This window comes from Xenopus tropicalis, chromosome 4 (genome assembly GCF_000004195.4).
Source record: "Xenopus tropicalis strain Nigerian chromosome 4, UCB_Xtro_10.0, whole genome shotgun sequence".
NCBI lineage: Eukaryota > Metazoa > Chordata > Amphibia > Anura > Pipidae > Xenopus > Xenopus tropicalis.
In genome coordinates, this window is record NC_030680.2 from 50,056,990 (window position 1) to 50,070,997 (window position 14,008).

General features: G+C 33.9%; 1 protein-coding gene across 1 annotated transcript in view; it reads left to right on the forward strand.

Annotated features, from left to right (window-relative positions):
• The window catches only part of tox3 (TOX high mobility group box family member 3), an 80,188-nt gene that overhangs the window by 51,857 nt on the left and 14,323 nt on the right, over nt 1-14,008 (forward strand). Inside the window, exons 2-3 of the mRNA NM_001128012.1 lie at nt 4,142-4,204; nt 12,275-12,526. Coding sequence (NP_001121484.1) covers nt 4,142-4,204; nt 12,275-12,526 — 315 coding nt within the window. The remainder of the gene's footprint in view (nt 1-4,141; nt 4,205-12,274; nt 12,527-14,008) is intronic.

Genomic DNA, 14,008 nt, shown 5'->3' on the forward strand with positions numbered 1-14,008 from the left:
AATATATATATATATATATATATATATATATAATATATCTATATCTATATATATATATATATATATATATATATAATATATATATATATATATATATATATATATATATATATATATATATATATATATAAGAGCAGATTAGGGAGCACTCCTTCGACCATTAATCGATACCCGGGTGCCACAGCAAAAAAGATAAAGTACAGATAACAGAGTGACGGCACTCACAGGGATTTATACCATATAGTCAAAAAAATAACAAATGGTAGATGCAAATCGTGAGGTTTATTTATCCTACGTTTCAGTTCCCTACTGGAACCTTCGTCAGGGAGGTTCCAGTAGGGAACTGAAACGTAGGATTAATAAACCTCACGATTTGCATCTACCATTTGTTATATTTTTGACTATATGGTATAAATCCCTTTGAGTGCTGTCACTCTGTTATCTATATAATATATATATATATATATATATATATATATATATAATATATATATATTTAAACAAAAAAGGGGGGTTGCGGGAGCACTCTACAGAGCACAAAAGAGAGGTGATTGATCAATATACATTCCCTGGTCCCCTATGTCACTATATATATAAAAAAAAAATTAACATACTCCCAATGTAGGGAAAAATGGCCCAGGGCCCACTTGCATCCGGGAGAAATTAATATCCACATGAAAAATTGGAGTGTGCACTGGACTGTTTCTCAATGCTTAGGTCCTGCTAAGAGGGATGTCTTGAGTAAGGTTCTCTTTGCAGGACCAACCTTTTGACACATACATAGAAAAAGGAGGCACTCACTAATCCAAAAGGAGCTAATACCTGGGTGCAAGTAAAGGAGGTCAACAGAGTAGAAGAAAAACCAGCACAGTGGGATTATGAAAAAATTCAAGCAATATTTACTGTAAAAAAAAAAAAGGATTTTTTTTTTTACGATACATTTTGCTTTAATTTTTTCATTATCCTGCGAGTGCTGGTTTTTCTGCTTCTCTCTCTCACACACACACAGGGCAGCTTGGGCCCTTTTTCAATGGTAATGGACTTAATTCATTTATACATAGATACAATGGTTCAGCCCAAAACATTTATTAAATATAAAAAATGGGTGAAATTTGGTGATTTTTCATTCCCTTTATTAAGTCCAACAATACATAAGTATTAAAAGCAATGTCTGACAAAGCTATATACTGAACCCTGTACAAATTCTAAAGCATACATAAAGAACTCTATTTTGTTTTCAATAAGTTTCCATACTTATAAAACAATTAATTCCTTAGTCAGACCCAATAGCTGCATAATTTATTAGTCCACAATACCACATATTGCCTATTGCAGACTGTAGATACATCTAAATATCAGCTAAAATATAGTTACCTAATTCACGTGGGAATATCAGATTTTATCTAGGTTTATTATTAGATTAAAAATGTACATTTTTTCATATATGTTTTAAAGTGTCTGGTAAGCTAAGATTTACTTATTTTGCAGGGGAGATGGCATGAACTAGATGCATTTGTTTTATTTGTGTGGGTGGAGTTATGCTTATAGTGCATAATAAATGCAATGTGGGAGTGATAGGTAGAAAAATGCTCTAAACTTTAGTAAGGTTATATTTTGCCTTTAGTACTCAAAGAAGAGCCTTTATCTTGGAGACTCTCTATTTTCTCTTAGTAGTAGATAAGCATACTCAGTGGGCCCTGGATATGGGTATTGCAATAATAAACAATGGTCTTTTGTGCAACTCTCCTTTTAATTGGTTCCAAGTAAAGGCCCCCTAACAGTGAGGCTGTCTCCCACGAGGCCTTTATACAGTGGGGTTGTCCACAGCAGGAGTCCCAGAGGCCAGTTAGTTTGAGATCTGAGAGTAAATTTGGTTTGTTGTGTGTATTCCAGGGACTATAACATCATGACTATAATGTGAATAAATATGAACTTTTGTTCTAATTTATGCTATTGTTTCCAATTTACAACTAATAAATTTCCCCTAATATATGTCTTATCAACATACTTCCTTTTTTACTGTTGCTTATAAAAGTCTCTCCAATATTAGTACAGGTATTGGATCCCTTATCCGGAAACCCATTATCCAGAAAGCTCCGAATTACAGAAAGCCCGTCTCCCATAGACTCCATTTTAATCAAATAATTCAGAATTTTAAAACTGATTTCCTTTTTCTCCCTGTAGAAATAAAACAGTAACTTGTAATTGGTCTCAGCTAAGATATAAATAATCCTTATTGGATGCAAAACAATCCTATTGGGTTTAATTACTGTTTTATTGATTTTTTAGTATACTTAAGGTATGGAGATCCAAATTACGGAAAGACCCCTTATCCGGAATACCCTTGGTCCCGAGCATTCTGGATAACGGGTCCTATACCTGTACTCCTAAATCACCTAGAAACATTGATAAAAGGAAATTTCACTTTTCAAAATCACTGTTACTATTGTTCACAGTGTCCACTAATTGGTTTATTGTTGAGACTTTAATATAAATATTATGAATTTAGTCACACCTCAGTTAATAAGTAATATGTCTCAGCTCTGGCTATTGCGGTTTTAAGACAGTTGTCGTTTTAAAGTATATGACAGTTGTTTTGGTTGTCTTACACAGGATTTAGCTAATGACTGTATGTATGCTGCTAAAGCACCGTCACAAAATCCAGATGTCTGTTGTCAGTCAGCTAATTACTGGCTTCATTATTTTAATTATTTCAGCTATCTGTACCAAGTTTAATTGCTTTTATGACATTGTTTCCGTATGCAGCATTTTGTATTTGGGTATTGTTTTTATTTACGTTTTTTTGAACAATAAACACCAAGCAGACTGAACCCAGCTAGGTATTCATCCAACTCATTTCTTATAAATACTAGTGTTTTTAGCAGCATGTTTCCATGGTTTCATGAACAAGTGGAAAAACAATAACACATTAGAACACACTATAATAGTTATTCTTGTTTATGACAGTTTAGCTTTTTTTTTTTATTCAAGTCTACGGGATAGATGAATATCGGTAGATACTTCATCTGCCAAGTCACTAGCTGAAATGTAAAATGCTCAATCGACTCATACCTTGCAGATTTCTGAGAACTTCTTTATAAAACGGAGCTGAGAAATATTCCATCAGAATGTAGGCCTCTGCTGATCTGTAGTATAAGCAACCACAAAATACTATTATTGATCGCACAAATAAATGTGTCTTGTTGTTTGATTATGATAAATATGGCTTGTTTTTCAATTGTTTAAAAAAAAAACTGCATAAGCTATGCTGTAATCACTTAAAGTTGGGATCCTGGCAATGTCCTGAATGTAACAAATTGTCTTTTATTGATGCTGTAGAGTGCTGCAGTCAATGGTTCAAATTGCCTAACTTTGCCTTTTCAGACTGAAAAAAAACAAAACACCTTTTGATGACTTAAGGGGGCATTCTTTGTTGATCTGTGTCAATATCACTTTAAAGCAGGCCATACACGCACCAATGATAATGTACGAAACCTTGTTTCGTATGGTATTCGGTGCGTGTATGGCGGATCAACAAGGCGACCGATATCGCGAAGGCTGCAGATATTGGTCATCTCATCGAACGGCCAGATTAAAAGATTTTGACGGCCCCTGAACAAAATCTGCTTTCAGGGCTGAATCGGCAGGTGGTTGCAGGAAAGATCGGAATTGTATGGCCACCTTAAGGTACACTAGTTATTACAATAGTTAATATCACCCTAAATAGCAGATGCATTCCAAGTTGTCAATGCAACTACAGTGGCTAGGACTCATTTCAAGCTATGATTTGATTGTGGAAAAGTTGTCAAACCTTTATGAGTGACATAACCTAAAAAAAATGAATGCAGTCTACGTTTAATTTTGTTTTCTCCAAGCAAAAATTGCTGTTATGAGTCAGAATGTCTGAGAGAGATCTGGCATTTATATACAATAACCTAATTTGTTGCAAAGGAACAGCAAATTATTTTTCTCATGTAGAAGATTTGCTGTCTTTGCAGTTGTGGATTAGAATTTTCACATTTAACATACATCTTGTATGAATATAAATGTCCCTTTTTGTTCTTGTTACCAAATAATTATGAGCTTTAGTGTATCAGCCTTCACATTTACTCAGCCAATCTTCCTTTTTCTTATTTTTCAGTTTGGGAATAATAACTACATGAATATGACTGAAGCCAATAATGCTTTTCTCACTGCAAATGAGGTAGGTGTACTCTTATTTCTCTTTATATACATCTGTTTGCTTAGATAATTTATCAGACACAGAGAAGAAGATAAATAAGATTGAAGCTCTGCATCTGAATGTGTTTCATGGAGCACAAAATAAAGACTTTAATGAAAAAGAAAATAACCTGACAGTACTACATTACCACTCAATTTAGCTGGCCATAAGGTGGTTGCATCTGTAGAATGCCAATGTAGTAAGAACTTGCCTAATGGGAAATCAAGCACTGTTCCTACAAGGGCACATATTTGACAATTAGAAGCACATGCTGTTTGGAATCAGGTCTTAGGAAATACAAATACTACTATAAACACAATAAGAATGAATGATTGATTCTGTTTAATGGGAGGGCTATGGCAAATATGCTGACCTACATGATGTTGTCTGTATTGCCAGGCACACCAGGTATCATTTTTATAGAAATTATTAAATTGCTTGATGTTTTGTGGGGTCTCGGACGGGGCCATAAATAAGAGTGATGAACCCCCAAGCTTTACTGATCATTATATTATTTTTTATCTACGTTATAGACTATAAGACTATTAGATTTCCCTCTCTAAGCACTAGATCACTCAAATTGTAACTACTAAAGTTTCTTTAATTTCTTTCTTTAACCTGCTAAGTACATTTCATGTCAGCTACCAGTCTGCATCAGCTTTGCATACCAAAACAGTGATTTCTCATTATGAGGCCAGAGTTGCAAACCTATGGTAATTGTTCTGTTGATGAATTGTAGTGCACAAATCCCTCAGTCCCTAGTCACCTAAAGATGCTTGCCATGGTAGATAGCAACAGCTGATACTTATAGCAAAAATAAACTACCATATATACTGCTGTAAAATTCATTTTCATCTGGGTATTGTTAGAGACATTTGCTTTGTGATGATGGGTGAGTTGTAACATGATGCTTTTAGTTTTTAAGCAAATCCTATGGAATCCCATTAAATCACATGGACTATACAGCACTATAGAGTTAACAGTCTTATATTCGTCAGTCCATCCATCCATCCATTATTGGTAACAATAAGCATATCAAGCACTTATACAAATGATTATGTATTTCTCATCTAAGTAGGTAGATTTGGACCCAACTACATTGTATAAAAGTTTGCTTGGGTTTCGTGCAACAAATATGATTGTTGAGTGCTTAAGACAACATACTGATGTTTTGATTCATTCATGTTAATTTATGGATAAACCCCATGAGTTCCTTTTTATGTTTCACTTTATGTACACAGATGAAGAATGGGAATTTGGGTGAAGTACTGGTAAACATACAGGCATGTGTACGGATATTGTATATATGCACCCACAAATGTTGTATGCACTTTCATGCGCATCAGTAAAGTCTACTTTTTCTGTATATGTGCAGTGCACTTAGTGCTCTTTCAACCCCTTACCTTCAAAAGAATATTGAATCGAGGATCTGCCTGCCACACACTGTAGATTGCACTTTCCACATTTCATTGTTTACTCTGGCGAAAAGGCATTCCTATAGCAATGCTTGAAACCAGCCACAACTAAATAAATACATTCAATAAGGGCTAAAGTTTATTGGTGGCTTGGGAAATTCTCACCCTCGGTAGCGACAACAGAGAGATATATGGTGAAAAGAAACTTTTGCCTAGAATCCTTGTATATATCAACTGTGTGCAAGTCTTCTATATTTATAGATTTACATAAAGTACAGTATATAGTGATCACTAAAACAGTTGTGAAATCAGCATTCCAGACATTTGTCCCATCCCTTCTATGACCATCAACACTTGTTTAGATAATCAAATAATGTTTGGCATGGGGCCCAGCATTTATTTGCGATAATGAACACAAAACCCCATCTGTAAGGATAACATAATGTTTCATTCTGTAGAATTTCTTCCTACATTTGAATCAAGCATTGATGAAAAGTCCGCTGCTAGCAGCTGTTAAGAGACAATTTAATTCCAGCTGTGATAATTCACCGTGGCAGACATAGGCTGTTATATGTTGATACAACAACCTCTCCACATTTGCATTTTTATCAAAAGGAACAAATGTTTTGAACATTTTTGTACAGATGGCATTCAGCTATTTTTTTTTGTATTTCATCAAAAAAGGATAAATGCTTTAATATATATCGTTATTCTGGCCCTAATGCAAGAGGCAGAGGAATATCGCTCGCATATTTCAGATACATTATAGATTTTCCTTTTGAGAGGTTGCCTTATGTACTGATTTTAGGCTACATTGTAAATAATCTAAATAGTACTTAATTTTTGGTATTATGTTGAATACTCCATTTACATTCTGTTTTTCCAGTTGTGCGTATGTGTGTGTGTGTATATACATATATATATATATATATATATATATATAGCAAGAACAAACGGAGCACACCCTATTGAAATTCAAATGCCCAGGGTGCTGGCTAAAAAATATAAAGCAAGAAAAAAGAGCTGCACTCACCAGGACTTGGCAAAAATATAGTAAGTTTATTTAAGCAAAGAGATCCAACGTTTCGAGCACTAACTGTGCTCTTCCTCAGGGAAAAAACCAAAAGACAGTGAGAACCCACCCCCTTAAAAAGCCCACCCTAGTAAAAAAAGGGCGCCAAAAAGGAATAATGGTAACCATGGTGACCAGAATAAACAAATTGTGTGAATAGACATGATCAAAAACACATAGTAAGGAGAAGAAGCTGGCAAACAAATAGCATATAGGGATCAGCCCGATCTGATATGAGCCCCGGCACCTCTGCCTGTGCTACGTTTGTTCTGGTAACTTTCTTCTTGCCTCTTAACACCATCAGGGCTGTGTTTTCATTGCATGACCATATTGTTTGACTGCTCTATCCTTTGGCTCGATCTGACATGAGCCCCAGCACCTCTGTTTGTGCTACGATTGATCCGGTAATTCTGTATGTGGCTCTAACAGTACTAGGGCTGTGACTAATTTTACTATATGACTGCATCTCCCGAACGTGCTACATGTCTACTTTTGATGTTCTCCTGTTGCTGTACTTGTTTTTATTATATGCTATTTGTTTGCCAGCTTCTTCTCCTTACTATGTGTTTTTGATCATGTCTATTCACACAATTTGTTTATTCTGGTCACCATGGTTACCATTATTCCTTTTTGGCGCCCTTTTTTTACTAGGGTGGGCTTTTTAAGGGGGTGGGTTCTCACTGTCTTTTGGTTTTTTCCCTGAGGAAGAGCACAGTTAGTGCTCGAAACGTTGGATCTCTTTGCTTAAATAAACTTACTATATTTTTGCCAAGTCCTGGTGAGTGCAGCTCTTTTTTCTTGCTATATATATATATATATATATATATATATATATATATATATTTATTTATTTATATTTATTTATTTATATTTATGCTTGTGTGTACTTTATGTTGTATAAAGAAACAACAGTGGGTCAATGAATGCTATAAAGTACATTTGTTTTCCTATGTAGTTGTGGCCTGCATGGTTTATACCAAATTCTACCAATGTAAATGTAAAACTTTATACATCGGGTTCATTTTACCAGTTTAATGAATAAAGCAATCACCATTAAAAACATATAATAAAATACAAGGACCCCTCTGAAAATAACACAAAAAATTAAACAACTATGAATTCAACAAATGCAATCTGCATAAATTATGTCCAGTAAATATTGTAAAATTACTTTATCTATAGAACAATTCCATTAACTGTTTGGACTAGAAGGCTTTTTATCTCCTGTTAGGATATATATATATATATATATATATAATATTTATTGAAGTGGCCCTACTCATACCCTGTGCACAACATACAATTTATTATTTTACATCAAAATTATACAGATTATCATGGCGCATCAGTCTCTATCATAGTGAATTATATTTTGTACAAGTGCTGATCTGCATCTTTATGTATTTTTAAATGTATGCTTTTGAAATTGTTCCTGATAAGAATACATTGCATTTGCTGCATGGGAAATTCCATGGAGATAGAATGTCTCATCTCTAGGCAAACATGATCTTACATCAGTAGAAAATGTTTTTGCCATGGTATCTTGTGGCATAAACTACATAGTAATCTGTTTAAAAATGTGGGTAAGTATATGTCTCCTTTTAAATCTCAGACAACTTTCTGTGTATCCTGACAATGATAAAGGATGAATGAAATTAAATAAATAAAAAATAAATGAATATTAAATATATACACACATGCGTGTGCGTGCAAGCACACACACATATATTTATAATATGCACACAGCACACTTGCAGTAGGTCACATTTTATTATATCAAATTACTCATGCAGAACTGTAGCAGTAACATATCAGGCTTAACACACTTTCTAAGTTAAACACCACTGTAAAGAGTGTTAGGAGTTACAAGGAGTAGGGAGTTCTAACAAGTAAATTATTACAGTGGTTAATACAATGTTATGAATTTGGTAACCACAGGAAAAGTAATCAAAAAAAATATACCCTTCTGAAATTACTTAGACAAATGAGGATATAAAGATAATTGGTTCTCAGCCAGCAGAAAACCTATTTTTATATGCTACATGTCTGTAATGTCTATGTTTGTGGAAACACATGAAAAATAATTAAATTTTTATAGTTTCATAAATGTCTATTATTTTTCTATTTGAAAGTGTAAGGCTTTAGTTTGTATTTACTAGTTTCCTTGTTTTGGTAAAACCAGGATCACTTTAGGATGTTTACTATTATTATTAACATATCTGAAGGTCTTAATGGAAATTATCTCCTTCTTTTTGTATGTAGCAGCCTCTTTCTTGAGCACCTCAGATATTTATTGAAATAATATTTCAAGGTTTAATTACAATGATAATAAAAACAACTAAATGGCACATAACAAGAAGGAGTGTTTATCCGTATTGTTAAAGTGATATGTTAGATTTCATTTAGCAGTAATGGTGTAGTAAATGAGTCACAAATTACTGTTGCATCTGTTATAAGACCATAGCATTGCCAACTAATTGCGAATGCAGCCATTGGGTTATTTTCATTAGCCAATTGCTTCCTATCATGCCCAATCTATCTGCTGTGGTTACAAGTTGTAGTTCTTGTTGGCTGAAAATAAACACCCTATTTACATAGCAGAGCAAAATATTATAATATTGCTTACATTCCTAAATACATTGTAGTTTGGAATAAAAAAATATTTTTTCTCTCTTTTCAAGCAAAAATCATACTTTAGAACCTTAGTCCAAAGTCTAATCATTCCTAGCATGTAATGGTAAGTGACAAGTTTCTCATGAAAAAATAGGTCTCCGCTTATGCACAGATACCTCTTTTCTTAGGGTTATTAATTTCTATCATCATTAACAGTTTGAAGGATGACAATCTACTGTGGCTAATGAGATCTTTGTTTCAACATGTCATTTTTTTTTATAAGCCAGCTAGAAAAGCCCCACTCTTAATTAAAATTACATTTACAGTTTACTAATATTGCCTTTTAATAGTATATGGAATGAAAATATTTAAATAGAATTATACTCATAGACATATGTGTGCATACTTGTACACATATAGTATAGGTTAGTTACCTACGGCGTTTAACTATAAAGGTGCATATAGGACTTACATTTCACAATGTTATAGGATATCTAGGTGTTCTAGGTTTTGGCATACCAAAATCTGTACATACAATCCTACTTGTGCAAATGTGTTTAAATGTAGTATTTTTCCTTATACTTAGTTTTTATCACATAGAGTGTAATATATGATTGCATGGCTTACTATGTAAGGACTTTCCTTTTCTTATACATGCTGCCATAGTGCTTCTGACTTCTTTGGTAACCATTCAAAAGCACCCCTGTCACTCATGAATAAAAATCCTGCTCTGTAGCTGTCAACAGAGGGAAAGCCAAATAAAACAGTAGCCATTACTTATATTTATTCAGATGCATCAAAAAAGAATATACTACTAAATATTTAAAGTGGACCTATCACCCAGATATAAAAAGCTGTATAATAAAAGCCCTTTTCAAATTAAACAAGAAACCCAAAATCATTTTTTTTTATTACCACATTCATACCCATTATAAAAGCATTTAAAAATCCCAACTGTCAATCATATATTGCCTGCCCCGCCTCTATGCCTTAGGCCTTACTTTCACTTTCAATTCAGAACTTCTTAGATGTTGCTGCTCTCCTCACATTCCCCCTCCCTTCTTATCATCTAATTGTGTAGCCAGTGCATAGACATGGGCATCAGGTCCCCCCATACTGGCACAGAAACAAGATTTTGGCAGGATGCAGTGCCTGCTTTGATAACAGCGTCCACAAAATGGTGCCTGCCTACTTGCTACAATTGTGAATTCCAAGGCTGAAGAAAATAAGATTAAAATAATTTATATAGTGTAAGTAAAGTTTATTTTGCTTGATAAACACGATAGAAAAAAATTTGGACAGGTCCCCTTTAAGAAAAACCAAAAAGGAGGATACAACTTTACCCTATAAAGTATATAAAAGAGCATTATTCCCAATTAAAACTAGACTATATTTTCCCTTAAAAATGAGAAATAGTAATTACTTAAACTACATGGAAACAGTCTTGTACAGCTAGACTGATGTGTACTCTACAAGCACAACTCTAAAAACACACTTCAAAATTATGCAATTGCTTAAGAATTCTTTATACTGAATAATTGTAGCAAGTGTTCCACTTGTGTATTAAAAGCAAACAACAAAACAATGGGACATTCTGCAGTTTTCAGCTTACACAAATCAAAATAAACTGCTGTGTTCTGGCAGAATAAACTTCAAAGTGTTCAGACAATTGTAAGAATTTATGATGCATGAGTACTGCATAATGTAAGCTATTTTTTATTGCAGCTAGGTATCAATAAATAGGCAATCTGATTTGCAACTAGGCTTAATGTATCTGCTGCTCAAACAAACATAGACAGATGTTACTAATTAAGTACACATTAAAACACTGTTAATAGGGGTTCTACATTATAGCAGTATGATAATTAGGCTTAAATCTTTAATCAGAGTGACCTGTTTGTGAAATGCTTTCAAACTCTGCTTGACATATATTTACTTTAGTGGAGAATGGAAAAATAAATTCTACCAGTGCTTGGTTATAAAAATACAGTAAGAAAATTAATGACCATGTATTGAAACTGCTGCAAGAATTTATTATATGTTATTGGATGTTGCAAAAAACTTATCAGATTGTAGAATACAGGGCACAGACCATTATTATATTACAGTAGTTATTGTGTCTCTGTATACATTTGAAACAAAAATGAGCAAATCTTCTCTAAACATGTTGATTTCACCAATGTGACAAATGATTTGCTAAGCAGGGCAACTGCAGTGCTGCTCCTGCCATGAGGCAAAGTGAGAACCAAAAAGCCACCTCTGGTAATATTAACAGCCACATTTCCTGGTTTTGAAATGGAAGCTGAAGCCCCAGAAATGCCACCGCCAAATTTCCTGGTTTTGAAATGGAAGCAGCAGCCTCAGAAATGCTGCTGCAACTGATGCCATCAAGCCTTCCCAATAAAAATACACCATTTTTTAAAAACTAGATATGCAGTTAATTCAGCTCTAATTTTAAAATAAATTGAAATTAAAATAGTAGAATGATATAATAATAGAATGCAGAGACACTGCATCAGCCTTAGTGCATACCCACAGAATTAATTGTGACAAAACAATGCATGCTTACGCATTTCAGTACTAAAATCTGCTCCTTCTGTCTGCACCCAGGCTGTGTCTTTGGATACTAATATGCAGACCAAGAAACTGCCCCATGTGGCAGAAGACTTATTCTTTGAGCTGTCAGTTTTCTCGTCACATTGTTTCAGTGATTGCTGACAAAAAAACATAAATAGTTATAATAAAATAAATAAATAAATAAAAAAACCATAAATAGCTCCACATATTGCCTGTAGGGTATAAGGAAGTGTGACTACTAGGGCTTCATATTAACTGAACCAATGGTTTAATTGTTTTATGCTGTCTATTGTGGACATCCTGAGATGTCTAAGAATAGAAGGCTTTGATAATTCTTGGGTGTTAAACTAGATTACATTTGTTTTTGATTTACAGACATTCCATACTCCTAGTCTTGGAGATGAAGAGTTTGAGATTCCTCCAATTACACCACCTCCTGAAACAGACCCTGCGCTAGCCATGACCGATGTCCTGTTGCCATTTCAAGTAATGGGAGAAGCACTGGCTGCTCAAGGAAATGAATTTACACCCCAATTTCCTCCTCAAAGTCTGGATCTTCCTTCTATCACTATTTCTCGAAATCTAATGGAGCAGGAAGGTGCATTACACAACAATAGTCTGTCATTGGTAAGTGTGAAATCAAATGTTGATCTCTTTGCCTATGATTAAGTACCATATGGGCAAGAAACGCATAAGGCTAGGAAACACAGGGTTTGTATATTCTATATGATGGACTATTAAAAGTTGCTTTTTATTTTATTTTTTGGGAGTGCATTTTTTTTCCCACAGGTTCCCTGTGATACTAGGGCCTTGTTTGAACTCCTCTTGGAACTTCTTGGTGAATATCCCTCAGCAAACTTTTTTGTATCATCTCTTTGAGTTTAGATAGGTTTAAAATCTAGTTACAATTAAAATCAAATTCATTTAAAATTAAAATCTATTTAAAATGTTTACATATATCTATATAATCTGACTTTGCACTGATTGTCCGATCAATCAGTACGGGGGCTGTGCTATGACATCAATGGTATAAAGTTCCTTCTGTAGCCATCATGCTGTCACACAATAAAGATAAGCCAAAAGGAACAATGCCTGTGAGAACAAAGGAAAACAAAGAGAGAGAATGGTGTCATTTTCGAAGGAAAAGGACCACATTCTTCACATGATTCTTTAGAAATTCTAAATGTATTTGTAATCGCTATTAAGGAGCATGTAAAATTATTTTGCTTAGTTAATAACTGCATTATTGAAGGGAAAATAATTAGGTGAATAGTGTTATGTATGCCAAATGATTCAGTCAATTCTGTTTCATTATTACCTTGTTGTTCTTAATTTATTGCTTAGTTGATTATAATATGCTTCATCAGTTATTCTCCTTATTGAGATATATAATTGTAATGAGGCAGACAACCTATTAAGAGATGGATAGAGTGGGCATCAAATGACAGCATGAAGGCAAACAATTTGAGTGGGTATAGTTCAGAAAAATACATATGACAGTGTGAAGCATTATTATATATAATGTTTGATTTTTTCTGCTAAGATTATTTCTTTGAACTTCAGTTTATGTTCTTTCTGAAGCCTATTATTGTCAGAAAGGACCTGCCAGTTTAGCCACATGTACTGGCAGATATTTAATGAAATTCCTTTTAATGTTTTTTAACATCATTATTTTGACAATTCTTTAGCCATATTGTTTGGCTTAGTTTTCTGCTATCTTCCATGAACTAAACAAGCTAAAAGGTGACAGTCTGACTTTGTAAACCTTTCTGGCATTGCTTGATATGTTACACTTATGAGATTTGTTACACTTTATGGATACTACTTTTGGACTCACATTATAAGCTAATAATAGATGCTTGCCCTTACTGATATTCACATTCCCTTTCTATTTGGAAATAGTATAAACACCTGTGCCAAACAAAGAAAATGTTCTTCAAAGTTAGAATACCTGCAAAAAGGTCTAATAAAGCAATAAGGAGTTACTCTTAATGAAAATTATTGACTCCCCAGGCATCTTGATTAGGTAGAGAAGGAGGATGTCTTGGGGTATCTTATCTTAGGTTGATTAATATTTGATGTGAAAAAGTGTATTATTTTCTTAGTCTT